At 43.7% G+C, this 14,590-nt stretch overlaps 1 protein-coding gene across 1 annotated transcript in view; it reads right to left on the bottom strand.

Annotated features, from left to right (window-relative positions):
• Positions 1 to 4,499: 4,499 nt before the first annotated feature.
• LOC113406153 (cytoplasmic tyrosine-protein kinase BMX-like) overlaps positions 4,500 to 14,590 on the bottom strand; it is a 32,258-nt gene continuing 22,167 nt past the window's right edge. Inside the window, exons 10-18 of the mRNA XM_026649130.1 lie at positions 14,256 to 14,335; positions 12,917 to 13,044; positions 12,562 to 12,636; positions 10,427 to 10,598; positions 8,758 to 8,974; positions 8,096 to 8,160; positions 7,377 to 7,495; positions 5,432 to 5,589; positions 4,500 to 4,574 (exon numbers count right to left, since the gene is read on the bottom strand). Coding sequence (XP_026504915.1) covers positions 4,500 to 4,574; positions 5,432 to 5,589; positions 7,377 to 7,495; positions 8,096 to 8,160; positions 8,758 to 8,974; positions 10,427 to 10,598; positions 12,562 to 12,636; positions 12,917 to 13,044; positions 14,256 to 14,335 — 1,089 coding nt within the window. The remainder of the gene's footprint in view (positions 4,575 to 5,431; positions 5,590 to 7,376; positions 7,496 to 8,095; positions 8,161 to 8,757; positions 8,975 to 10,426; positions 10,599 to 12,561; positions 12,637 to 12,916; positions 13,045 to 14,255; positions 14,336 to 14,590) is intronic.

Below are 14,590 nucleotides of genomic sequence, written 5' to 3'. Positions count from 1 at the left end.
AATTTCAATTGCTATTCTATTGTTTAATAGTGCAATTAAAACTGTGATTAATCGCAATTAATTTGTTTGAGTTAATCGCATGAGTTAACGGCAATTAATTGCCAGCCCTAATACAAATACATTAATTTCTTTCCTAATAATCTTATTTTTCTATGTAAGAAATGGCTGTAGTTTCCATAGTGATGACGTGACCATAAATAGGACGGGAGTTGGGCCATGTGACTATGAATGAGAGGAGTGATGTTTCATGAGACACTCTTTCTATTATGATGATTATCAATGAGACTATTCATGTCCTGAAATTTAAGGATTTGCTCAAATTTGCAGGACTGAGACCTTATTGTTTAGATACAAACTTCAACTTAACCATATTTCTTAACCAGACTGCCTTAGCGCCCCCACTGCAACGCTGATCGGGAGCCGCCCGAGGTAAGCCTGTGCCCCAACCCCGAGCCCAGTGAAAGTGAGTGAGGGTGGCGGAGGGCGTGCAATGGAAGGAGGTGGGCTGGAGTGAGTGGGGGTGGGGCCTCATGGAAGGGGCGGGGTAGGGGCAGGGCAAGAGTGTTCGGTTTTGTGCAATTAGAAAGTTGGCAACCCTATGTCCTACCAGGATGATATTAAATGGATGGTGGTGTGATGTATCTTTTTGCAGCTCTGTAAGAAAATCAAGCCAAATTTAGAAGAGAGCAGAGATGTGCTTAAAGTGGCTGTTTCCTGCCTCAGTTCCATATAAGTTAATGGGAATTTTCCATTGATGTGGGATCAGGATTTGGCCTGTAATCTAGTACAGGGGTTCACAACCTTTTTCTTTCTGGGCACCCTCCCCTCCCAACATGCTATAAAAACGTCATGGCCCACCTGCGCCACAAAACTGGTTTTGTGCATATGAAAGCCAGGGCTGGCGTTAGGGGGTAGCAAGCCGGGTAATTGCCTGGGGCCCCATACCACAGAGGGCACCGCAAAGCTAAGTTGCTCAGGCTTCAGCTTCACTCCGGGGTGGCGGGGTGCGGGTCCCTGGCTAAGTTCCCTCTAAGTTGCGTGGCCGCGTAGTTGCCTATTAAGCCCTGTGCCCTCCCATGGCGCTGGCCCCAGTGTGGAGCTGCCGCGGCTGGGAGAGAGGCGCTCCCCCTCCCCCCACTGGCCCCAGCGCGGAGTTGCCTGCCCCTGACTTGCCGCGGCCGGGGAAGAGGAGCCCCTCCCTCGGCCCAGCCCCACTGGAGCTGCCGCAGCCAGGGAGATGCACCTCCCCTCCAGCCCCGAGCTGCTAAGGTGACAGAGGGCTGAGGGGAGTCCTCTCTCCCCACTGTAGCCCCATGGCAGCCTGCACTCCAGACCCCTCATCCCCGGCCCAACCCCAGAGCCCGCACCCCAACACTCTGCCCCAGCCCTGAGCCCCCTCCTGCACCCCAAACCCTGAGCTCCCTCCCTCACCCTGAACCCCTCATCCTCACCCCAGAACCTTCACCCCTAGCCAGAGCCCTCACCCCCTGCACCCAACCCTCTGCCCAGCCCTGAGCCCCCTCCCGCACCCTGAACTCCTCATTCCCAGACCCACCCCAGAGCCTCACTCCCCCACCCCAGACCCTCTTCCCCAGCCTTGAGCCCCCCCTCACTCCAAACCCCTCGGCCCCACCCCCACCACATGAATTTTGTTATGTGCACCAATATGAAGGTGATGTGTCACATATCACTTTCATATTGGTGTACATACAAAAATTCATTCCGCACATGGACGTAAAAAATTAGAGGGAACACTGGTCCCCGGGCTTCAGCCCTGCGCGACAGGGCTTCGGCTTTCTGCCCTAGGCCCCAGTGAGTCTAATGCCGGTCCTGCTTGGTGGCCCCCCCTGAAACCTGCTTGTGGCCCCCCACGGTTCCCCAGACACCTGGTTGAGAACTGCTGATCTAGTAGACTTTGACTTGTTCTAATAATGAAATCATAGAACACCGAGTATTTTTTCTATTTTATGAATGTTTCAGTGAAACAGCGTACACGACTCAGTTAAAATGCTGCCTCAAGTTAGATGTCATTAATGCAGCTGACAGTGTCTTGCTACTAGAACAAAACTGTGCATGCATACACTCGCATACACACACTAGTCATTAATTTCATATAATTTGTGCATCTTTCACAATATTTAATAGTGGGCTCTGTCATCTACTTTTGCTAGGGTCTGAATTCTCCTTTTGACAACTGTGTGTGTTTTGCATCTTCCCACCCTCCTGTGTAAGTTTGTTTTATTTTTCACTTGGACCAACAAACAAATTTTATGCAAACAGGAAAACAACTAAGCTTGCAATGTTCCCTTCATGCTGTAATGTCACAAAATGCCATGTAATAATCCAATCGACAATGCTAAATAAGAGATGTGCGCTAAAAATAACACAGTCTCAGCATCTGTTCATAACTTGCAGCTAAGACAAATGTATTCACTTTAGATTTAAAGTCCCAAGTGTCTCATCTAGACGTAGGAAGTCTCATTACATATGGGTTCAGGAACAGTCACTCACCACAAAATTCTGGTAACTTTGTGCATTGAGATGTGTGATGTTTGCATTTAGCTGTGAATTTACAACATAGCGATAGAAAGTCACAGGATTCTGATACAGACATTAGCCAAATCAACTTTGCAACGCTCCACTTTGGTTTGTCAGACTCAAACAAACAATGCTGCCTCACACAGGTTTGGAGCTTCAGCCAAAGCACTAATTAAAGCCTCGTCTGAACACGATCAAGTTCAGAGAGAAGCAGCTACTATGTTTATATCCATAAAACTTTATGCTAACGAGAGAAGGACCAACATCAAACATAGGCCAAGGACATATGGAAAACGTTCACGAATGGCTCTTACATGTACTAGGCTTCAAAACTAATCAAGCAATTTTATAAAGCAATCTAAAATGTAACTGAAAACAAGGGAAAGGCCTATAATGAAAGATCAGTTAAAATCAACTATTTTCATCCGTCTTAAGCAACATTTCCCTTACACTTCCCATTCTGTATTGGACATTATGGAGAAAAGGGGGAAAAACCTGTTAGAAATGCTATGCAGACATTACTGGCCAGTTCCTAATATGTCAGACAAGAATTTTTGTAAATGAACATCATTTCCTCTAATGTGCCTGTTTACCACTGTACTCCAGGTGCCAAAGCATCCTCTGCATTAGTATTTCAGCCTGACTTTTAAAAATAAACAGTTCTGCTATGCATGTTCTTTCTACTCCTTTAAAAATAACAGAAATATGGCAAGACAAACACTGGAACAGTCGAATACATAAAGTTCAATGTACTCTTCCCCCTGTAGAGCCAAAACAATTACTGTTACCATTACTATGAATCAAACACTATTCACAATTTTTCAACATGTACTTAGAAGAAAATAAGCCAAAATTTGCAAACCTGGGTGCCTAAGGTTAGGCTCCTAAATCTATGTTTAAGCACTTGCATAGAAGTAGCTAAATGTTCAGAGGTGCTAAGCAGTGCCAGCTGCCATTGAAGTCAGTGGGAGCTACAGTTGATGAGCACCTTTGAAAATTAGGGCCCTTCTAGTTAAGTGTCCAAATATGGATTTAGGAGTCAAATTTCAAGCACTCAAGTGTGAAATTTTTGGTCATGCCATTATATTAATAACGTTTCAGATTTTGATGTCTTCTTCAGGTATCTGGTCTTGCAGCTCCCATACTGATGTTTCAATAGACCAGTCTGTTTAAGGCTCATGGAATTCTAGACAAGGATAGTTTTGCATTATCAGGGATTAAATAGGGAATAAGAACATATCACTGCCCACAGTAGCCCCATAATTGTATTTCAAATGTCACAGAGATCTAGTTTAGAATGAACAATGAATTAAACCCATGTCATTAGGGCCCAGTCCAATATGCACTAGTCAATGGAAAGACTCCCATTGACCTCAGGGAAACTGGATCAGGCCCTAGTGACCAAACTGATATGCTGTTTACTGGCAATAGCATCCACGTCACTGAAGTTAACACTAATGCCACTGGAGTTGCAGCCACTTGCACCAGGTATGAATTTGACCCATAATACCAACCTCAGGTTTATATAACAGAAAATACCCTGGGATCTGATATGATAATGAGAAAATCTATTAAGCTTATATTGCCGTTTACATTTTCCAAATAAAGATTAATAAAATCCTGTTGTGATCTGAAAAAAAAAACCACCACAACAAACCTTGAAAGAGTTTACATTATTACTGGATATTTCTCTGCTTGTGAAGTACTATGGGGGGGTCATACTAACAGCATCAGTAATATACTTCTACACTCTTCTTTCAGACAATACCAAGTCACCACAACATCGCAAGAGTTTTCTTCTTTGTGTTGTCAAAGCATTGCAAATTAAAAGACAATGAAAAACCAGTGTAATACTGCTGGAGTCAGCCAGATTTCAGAATTCACACAAGAGTATTAGCTCCCACAAAGTAGACTGGTGATATGTCAACCAATAGTCAAAGCCACATGATGAGGACTTGTCTTCAAGACTTGTCATCTTCTCTGAGTGGCTCAATATTTGATAGGAGTTGATGAAATGTGGGGCGCTTTTCTGGCAGCTATATGAAAACAAAAAACAACGTATGTGGTTACTTAACATTGAAAATATAACATAGTTACTGTAACACATTCATTTTTCTTAGCTCAAACATGCAGAATTATGGAGAGGTAATGGCATTTATGTGGCAAAGCAATTTATGATTCCAAGCACTGTATGCTTTAAATCTTTCTGCTATTGCTATTGCTTTCTTTTTTCTTTCTCTTTAAAATATTTGTTCAAGTAGAACTTATTTTTGTCATGTTTGGTGTGAGTCATATAAAAACTAACAATCATCATTTTATAGTAGCACCAATAATGTGCCAGGCAGTTTCTAGACACTCAAGAAGGGACATATCACAGTTTAAAGACAGGTAAACAGAGGCGGGAAGAAGAACAATAAATTGGGAATTTTTTTGTACTAGAGTCACTGCAGGCAGCATGGCAGCATTGATCTTTAAGAGAAACTTAAATATGGATACAGAATGATCAATGTTTGACCTACAAACCTTGACAGTGCTCTTATGTTTAGAATTTCAGGCATAGAGACATTATGATGAATCACTCAAACTCTAAATCTGTCATCTACTTTGAGGCATATTTTAAAGTTATCTTCATAAATGAATGGTACACCTTCCTCAAAAGGAAAATCAGCTAGTTCTCCTTCATGCTTAATTTTCCACACTTGTCCTCTTATTAATTATGGGCCCTTCCTCTGGATTACTATAGTAGAGGGCTTTATGGAAGCTAGATTTTCTCTACAATTGATGTTCTTTAACAGAAATAGTTTCCTGTATTGCTTTTTTTTCAGCTGACCATCATGAAGCCCATCAATTGCTGTAGATAACATCTCCAATGCATATGGACCAATGTACATACCTCATGCCAGCAGCTGTACATTAACTGGTAGATGGTCTCTGAGGCCAGTTGTGGTCGGTAAAGCCGATATCCCTCAGAAACCTTCTCAATCACTTGTACGTTATCATACAGTTCATAGGGTTGCTTTCCCAAAGTGAACACCTCCCACATTAAGATCCCTGCAGAAATTTCCAGGGTTGAAAGACAAGAAATTTAATGAAAAACCATTCCAGATCAAGACACTTAAGCAATACTCATCTAACAAAATGGTAATAACAGATGAGACTTCTAGCAAAAAATGTTTTTCTAGCAAATGTATGGGGCTGATTTGTAACCAGGGTATGATGAACGGTATTAGTGTTAGTGATGCTGTACTCAATTGCAAACAACATACTGTTGAAGGTGAAGTTGAATGATACAAATGTTTGATGGGGTTGTTCAGTGATAATGCCCAAGACATGGCAATTTAAGAATTGTCCTATGTCAACTTTACAACATAATATAGAATAAGTACTAAGGGCATTTTGTAGATGATTTTCTCATGTGATTTTACAGATGTTTTTATGGGACTGGGACATTTAGTCCTTTAGTGTTAGAAGACTTAAATAAGATCCCCAAAGGACTTACAGTGATTATATACAAGGCTGCGAGTCTGTCACAGAGATCACGGACGTCATGGATTCCGTGACTTTCTGTGACTTCTGCAGCTGCAGCTGCCGGGCTGGCAGGCCCCAAGGCTGCCTGAGCAGCTGACCCCGGAGCCAGCTGCTGGGGTGGCCCTGGGGCCAGCCACACAGGCCGCTGCTGGAGCAGACCCTGAGGCCAGCCACACCAGCTGCTGCTGGAGGAGCCCCAGGCAGCTGGCCCTGGGGCTGCCAGAGCAGCAGTGGTCATGGAGGAGCAGCAGTTCCAGGCCTTGGAGCAGCGGGGGGCAGTCAGCCCCTGCCACCAGAGCAGGGGCCAGCCATTGCCCCCCCCCTCCCAGAGCATCAGTGTCCCGGAGGCCCCCAGGGCAGTGGCGCAATCAAGAAATGATGGGCCTGATTCTCCACTTGCTTACAGTGGGGCAATGGATCACTGTAAAACTGCTATGAAAGAGAAGAGAATCAGGCCCTGTATTTCTAGGGCGAAATACTGTCCCCACTGAAGTCAACATCAAAATTGTCACAAGACTTCAATGGAGCCAGGATTTTGCCCACAATGTAAAAGCAAACAGGAAAAACTATAATTTATAAAAAGAAATTACGATGCCCTCTGTATACTGGATAACATAGTAGTGTAGGGCACAAGCAAAACATTTTCAGTATTACAGTCTTTCTTTTAATGGGATAGGGTGACTAGCTGGAGACAAAGCTGAGCGGAAGAAGAATTTGGAAAACCTTTCTTCTACCTTGTTCACCACAGCTCAGTGCCAGGTTGCCATGAGAAGATCAGCTGTTTGAGCTCTCCTGGCTGGAAACAGGTTTGCATCATGGTCTAAGTTCTGGCAAGAAGCTAGCATGGCACATGGATCCCATGATTACACAGTATCGAGTGCTCTCCCACGCTAGAGGTTAGGCTTGAGATTTATGAATCTGCTACAACCTTTGAACTAACTGAACAGGTCTTTTAGCTCAGGCACTAGAGGCTGGTGCTTTTAGAGCCAGAGGGCTCCAGTTCGGTCTCTGCTCCAGTGACCCACCCCGGGCATTGTGCTACACACATATTGCACAACATATGGGTAGTGGGCCAAATTCTAGTCTGTTCACCCACAAAGAAGCCATTAAGATTACAGCAGTTTGGTCTATTGTTATTGCATGGCATTATTAAGCAGAATATACACGCTATATAGTAAATACCTATCTTAGACTTTTGCACAGTAGTTGTTAAAGTCTGTCATTTTTTTGGCTTTTCAAATATGCAGTCAAGTTTGCATTTTTGAGCTTATTAAGCATCTCCAATATGAAAGGTCAAATCCCATACTTACCAAAGGCCCATACATCCGACTTGCTGCTAAACTTGGTATAATGAAAAACTTCTGGGGCCGACCACTTCACTGGAAACTTAGTTCCTAATGAACTTATATACAGGTCATCCAGAACATACCTGCAAGGGAAGAGCCAGTCTTCAGGCTATGACAAATAGCTAGTGAAACATTGCTTACTGCTTCTGCCTGGAATGCCCCGCAAGAACTCTCCAACAAGCCTGCGAACAAAGCCTGGCCAGAAACCCAGGTCTCCAGAGGTGACCCGATAGAAACTCTAACCTCAAGCTACTGAGGTACGCTGCTGCAATCAAGTTATCAAGGGACTCCTTATCATGTCATTGCTAGAGGGATCAGAAACCCAAAATCATATGACTCTCTCACAAAGGGGGCATTATAAAAACTCTCTTGCACACAGAGAACATTGTTGAGATTTCTTTGACAGGCATGAAACTGTGATGTGCATACAATTGCCCTCTAACCTTTAGAGATGCCAGGAGTCTGCACCTTCTATTTCTCTTCTCATTGAAAGCCCCAGAATGGGTTACAATCATTAACTCAATTGGACTAAAGAGAACTAGATAGTCCCTGTGGTTTAACTTTACTAATTACCAGTTCATTCACTGTTGGTTTCATGGCAGCACTGGCTGACTAACACCAATAACCCATTCAGGATTGACATTATTGCACTACAGTGGTTGAAGAGTCAGTCTGTAGCTTACCTAGCCATCCCAAAGTCAGACACCTTCACAGTAAGATCACTATCAACCAAGCAGTTCCTAGCAGCCTTTAGTGGGAAAACAAGAAAACAGACTGAGTGACCAAAATCCAAGTGAAATAAGAGTTTGGTTATTTTCAAATAGTATTTCTGTCCTTCAGAATTCCTTTGTAAGGGTCCTTGGGCTAGAACCTGGGTCTGTAGAGCCTGGGACAGCTACGGTCAGGGGGAACGGTAGAGAGTAGGTGCTGCAGGAAGTACCACCCAAGTACCTGCTGCCCTCTGATTTGCCAAGTGCCCCTACTTAGCCTCAGGGGTTGCCCCAGGAAGTTGTCTGGACAACCACACAGCCTTTGCCTTGTCTCCTGATCTCTTATCCCATGGATCTCTATCCATGCGTAATAGAAGGAACAAGACCCAAGTGGGTAAAATACTGGCTGATTACAACAAAATCTGAAAGGTTCAAGTTCTTGACACGGCAGCTCTTCTTATAATAGTAATAAAACACCACTAAACAGAACCTTCTACTCCAGTGGCCTACATGTCCACACTGTTACCCTTGTTTTATGCCAGTGTGAGTTACACTGGTATAAAATAGGAGTAACAGAACGTAGAATCAGATCCTAACTCTCCTCCTCCTACCTATCCTACGTGGTTAGAGCTTACCAAGTCTCGATGAATAAACTGCTGGCTCTCTAAGAAAGTCATCGCTTCACAAATGTCATAACATATTTCCAGCAGCTGAAAGGGTTGCAGTTCCTTTCCGTGACTCCTCAAGTAGTTAAGCAAGCAGCCATTAGCCATATATTCTGCCACTATATAGATGGGATATGTCTTTGTGCAAACTCCATAGAGCTTAACAAGTTTGGGATGAGTAAGTTTCCTGAAACAAAATATTAAGACATAAATATGTTACTCTATTTTGTGAGCTTTTATTCCTTATCATTACCTTGACATTTGTAAAGGAACTTTTGGAGCCATACAAATAAATAATAAATTAATAAGAGTTCTAGCCTAGTTAGTAAATCCTGTCACAAGTTTGGGTTTGATCAATGAAATCGCAGACTTAAAAATTTCCCTTTCAAGCAGAGGTTAATTTCTTCCTCCATGCTAGCATGAAACAATTGCACAAATAATCACTAATGGCAAAACTGACTTTTTTAGGATTCAGTAGTGCAGACTTCTGAGACCCACTGGCACACGTGAAGAAAGCTGAGTTACTGTATTAGCACCTGAGATTTAAGGATTTTATGTCACAGAATGGACTGGGCCCTTTAAGAGGGAACTAGTCCAACCCACCTGTGTCTTATTAACAGCCTCTCAAAATGGGCCAGATAAAGGACAGCTGATCTCTATAAAGAGCTGGAGGAAGGCAGGAAACAAGAAGGGAAAGCTGTGGCAGAGAGTGAGAAAGGTTCCTGCAGGGAAGCTCATGCAATCAGGGGAGTTGCTCCAGCTTGGAAGGGCTGGGCGTGGCCTGCTGAAGCAGGGAAGATCCTGAGACACTAGGGGAGTTTTGAGACAGTACCTCAGGGAGGATGGGTTGTCCCCAGCTTAAGTCTGGGGAAGCCTCATTTTGAACTTTTTGCTAGTAAAGCCAGACTCCACGGAGGGGTACCATTGAACAAAGAGAAGCCTTTTTTGATTTCTTGAGGCGTCCAAGAGGGGAGACTGAGGCAGGGCATGACAGAGCCACCCCAGGCCACGAGAAGGCATTCAAGAGGTGGCTATGTTCCTACTAAGAGAATGTAGCAAAGTAGAATCAGCTATTATAACCATTTCAGGTAGCCAACTGACAGGAGCACAGCGCATTTCCTTATGTTGTGACATACCTAAAATGGCCCTGAAGAAAACTACTTGCAAACTGGTATCTCACTGTGGAGATTGGGGCGGTTACCTCCCCATTGCCAAGGTGAAATATACTGCAGATGCATTCATCGGTCTAATACGTCCCATCCACTCATGTGTATGTCATTCCTACCTGCTTCTGATGACAGAAATAGATAATTCCATCCATGCTTGTTGAAGGAGGCGTTTCAATAATAAAGTACATGTTTAAATCACACATGCAGAAGCTCAGCAATCAGTGAAGCTGAAGAGCAGTATAATACTGGTTACTGGTAACCCCAGCAATCTCTCTACTATTCTGTTGATGCCTCTTTAAATGTGATGCCCTAGGTGGCCACATACTCAGCCTATGCCTAAAGCTGCCTGTGGTACTCATGGTTTTATTCTGAAGAGGAACTTCTTTTTCAGTGACTATTCTATATTAGTGAGATGACTTGTGGAAGAGCCTTATTTGCAATGTTATTTCATTAAGCAAAGTGCAGCTTACATCATGGTGTGAGCTTCCTCTATGAATTCATCTTCTGACATTGATCCTTCTTTAATCATCTTAATGGCAACATCATACTTTCCCTTCCATTTTCCCAGCTGTACCACTCCAAACTGGCCACTTCCTAATTCCTTGAGCAGGACAATTTCCTCTCGTTTCAGCTCCCAGATCCCTAGAGAGACAGAAGCAATCCCTTTTAGCTACCAGCCTGACATATGCAGTCCCGGGGTCCTAAAGGTGTCCATTTGTTTTCTTTTGCAGTGCATGAAAGTGTGCCACATGAAGTCTATCGGTTTCGTATGTGAGTGGCAGCAGAAATGTAGCACAACCCCAGAGTGCCATTCGATACCACAGCTGAGGTATGTTCGTTCGCAGAACCAGACAAAGTTTGTGTGACTTATGAAGGACTTTTGGGTCAAACAATAGAAATATCGCCAGGCTGTTTTTCAGTTGGCTTTGCAAACAAATGCAATCCCACCACATAATGTGCTAGAACAGAATAAGAAAGGGCCAGACTGAGATGGCCGTGGCATGGGCGTGCAGATGGAGGAAGTGCACAAAGAGCCAGTCACTTGACCCTAGAGGGAGTTGGGAAATGTGTTCCCACGGCCTTCCAACATCCACACACACAGCAGCCTTGGGAATAGGCTGCATGCGCTGGTGGGTGGTGACTGCACTAGCTTTAAGAATAATGCACCTGTGCACTCCCCATACAAGGTTGCTAGGGGAGGGACTGATCACCAAAGAACAATCCCTCTCTAAACTCTGTGTGTGGCAGGGTGGTTCTGCATTACCTCCGATACAGAGATAAATCTAGGTGGCTGCCAACCAGAGAGTTTAAAGCTTCTGCAGCCTTCTATATGGTCAAGATTGGAAGCAAGGAAAATCCTAATGGTTTATTTTTACTGACAAATTATACCTTGTTGGTGTGACGATGTGTGGGATCCATCTGTACAACCTAAGGAATTCTGGGTGAGATTATGAACTCTCTCTGTGTGTCTTTATCAAACTCTATTTGGAATGTGCAGCCTTTTGTCTTCTCTGTTGTCGTTTTACGTCATCTTGGACAGAAATTCCATGGGGGGTGACACAGGACTGGCAATAGAGGGTTGTGAAATCTAGGTGGTCCTCTATTCAAATACAAGTGCCCTAGGCAATAGGCAGGTTCCCACCCAGAAAATCTAGTCTGTCAGGGGAGAGATAACCTAGCCACAAAGTCATCTGTTATGGGTCTGGGATTATCTGTGAAGGCTGATCCAGGAGTCACAGGACAGAAGGAATGGAAGGTTATAAAAGGGCAGGAGCAGTTCTCCCTGGGGGTCTTCGGTCATTTTCACCAGCTCACACAGAGGGACGCTGCTGCAGGAGCCTGATGGGGAAGTGGGGACCCCTGGCCACCTGAATTCTGATGGACCCCAAGGGAGAGGTGAGTTAGCGGGGCACTGCATTCAGGATGTTCAGTGTTTTCTAAATGATCTGTACCCTCTTGTCCTTTCTCTCTGAAGTAAAGAGCAGTGGTGGTTTAGAATCTTGTGCAAAATCTGTCTGTGTGAGTTATGTACGACACCTACCACATGTCCCTGAGGGGTTAACCTGTTTACCCACGGTGCCCACAAGGCTGGAGTTCTGAGAAGCGCTGTGCATAAGCTGTGGTGAGGAATTGTGAGGGCCACTCTTGGTTGCAGAGGCTAGGCAGTTGGACCACAAGGTCTCAGCTCTCAGAAGCGAGTGCTAAACAGAGGATCTTCATCCCAAGAGTATTCCTAGAGCCCCCAAGCCAGGAGCAGTCCCTGGACTCTATTTAGACTCTAGAGCAGTGGTTCTCAACCTATTTACCATTGTGGGCCACATATGCAGCTCTGTCTGTGTCATGTGGGCCACATTCACACAATATATATACTACCTGTATGGCCCTGAGGATGTCACATGGGCCGCAGCTGTATGCTGATTGGGCTGCAAGTGGCCCGTAGCCGTAGGTTGAGTATCACTAGTCTAGAGGCTTAGAGGATTTGAGGATTCAGCATTTGGATCCCCTCAAAGCAGTCTGGTGAGTGTCCAGCAGGGGGAGCTCAACCAGCGCTGTGACAGATGGCAAACAGTGACAATAGTTTTAAAAGGGAAAATCATCTCCATACCATTTCCTAAGGATGCTGTCGATGGGACCTTATTTGCTTTCGTAGTCACAGCATGCCGAAGCCTTGTAATCATACCTACAAAGAAAGCCAGTTAATGATCACAGTACATGCAGCTCTCTTAAATAATAATAATAAAAATCCTAGGCAACTAACAACCCCCCATGAACAAATTCTCAAGATCGACACCTAAAAGGGGGATAAATCTATTCTTAGTATTTAGACCATTCAGTATGGCAAGAGATTCACCATAAATACTAGAAACCCAACAACCTGAGTCTCTCTAAATCTATCTATGATAGGAGAAAAACACATTCAGGGTCAGCAGAAGGGGCAAGGAGAGACAGAAGTGATTTACCTGCTGAGTTATGCTGATGATAGTGAATAAGCTGGGGAACTGAATCAAAACAGTAATTTTCAGCCAGATAATATTTGTTTTCGTAGTTTGTGTGCACGTGGTAATGTTTGACAGTTCCTTTTTTATCTCTGAAAAATAGCACAAAGTATTCTTTATGTAAGAGCCTTGTTAAATGGACTCAATAAAGTCCAAGCCTTATTTAGTTAATTAGACAGGTAGTCACCAGACTCATGATGCACCAGTTAGAATTTTAATGATATTTTTTCTTTGCTGCTATCAGCTGTCATTTAGTTAAGGGGACTCTTTGCTTAATAAGTGGTATCTAAATACTTACTGTAGTAAAGTGGTCATGATAAAGTTAATTGGGCCACCCAGAATATTATGGGCTTGAGTGATGCTCCAGCCCTCCTTTACTTTCTGTTCTGTGTGTTCTCACTCTATTGTGGTGCAGTTGAATAAAGCAGCAAGTTCCCCAGCTTGCAGTCTGGTGAGTGAAGTGTTATTTTTGTTGCACTGAGCAGTCCTTTTTCAAAATTACATGTTACAAATTTTCCATATTTCCATAGCTTCCAATATGTAGTATTCAAAATGCTGGTCATATTTATAAGGGATATCGGCTGTCCCACTGCAGGACACTAACTGCCTGGGAATAGGAAAAAACTTTCCCCATGAAAATCATAGAACCATAGGCTTAGGGTCATCTAGTCTAACCCCCTGCCAAGATGCAGGATTTATTGTGTCTAAATGTTATTTAATCAAACAACAGTGGTGGGGAATCAGGGTATTATATCTTCCTCTGATGCATCTGCTACTGGACACCTCTGATTACAGGACATTTGACTAGAAGGACCAGTGGTTTGATCCACTAAGGCAATTTTTCTGAATGTGTACAGTGCCATTTCTAACCACTCCTTCCTTTTTCCTGCCTCTCCCAAGCTTGATCTCTTCTCCCCTTCCCCATTTCTCTCTCTCTTCAGTTTCCCCCTCCTTCCAGTCATTACATTAATCTCCCATACAACCTGTCCTTGGAGATGCTCCCTGTGCAGCTGGCAATGAAACAATAATATATCTACCAGCTCTCCCCTACTCTCTCTCTCCCTGCAATGAGCACGCCTCTTTGTGGTGGCTTCTGTCACGATAGCACTGGACTCAGCAAAAGGGACCAGAAGGTTAAGGCACGGATGGATTTAGAGGGATAATACTGTTTAGAAGCTTGTTTCCAAACTTGCCCAAAGTTCAGTCCAGATCTGGTGAAGTAACTTTGGTATTGAATGACTCCCCTCAGGAACAAACCCATGGAGTTGAAAATGGAAACGAAGGCAGTCCTTTGAATACTCACTCAAGAGCCTTGCTGAATACAGACACGGTGTACTTGCCCACTCGGCTTGAATTTCGAACCATAAAAGCACCTTCTTTCCCCTAATAATAATAAATAAAAAGGAAGGAAAACATCAAAAGAAACTCCCACTATTTGAGACATATTTTGTAACTTTGCCTTGATGCATTTCCAGAATGCCTTAAACTCACATCAGTTTTCCACTACCTCAGTATATCTGGGTGACTAAACAGCTAGAGAAATTTTCAGTACATATTCAATTTCAGGCTATTTTTAATGTGAGTAGCAGCTAAATCCTACTTTTTCCCTCTTCCCCATCCCCCAACTTTGCACTATAG

Source organism: Terrapene carolina, unplaced genomic scaffold (genome assembly GCF_002925995.2).
Source record: "Terrapene carolina triunguis isolate 2854851 unplaced genomic scaffold, T_m_triunguis-2.0 Scaffold23, whole genome shotgun sequence".
NCBI lineage: Eukaryota > Metazoa > Chordata > Testudines > Emydidae > Terrapene > Terrapene triunguis.
The sequence above is the reverse complement of the archived record's forward strand: the minus strand, read 5'-3'. Positions and strand labels throughout refer to the sequence as shown.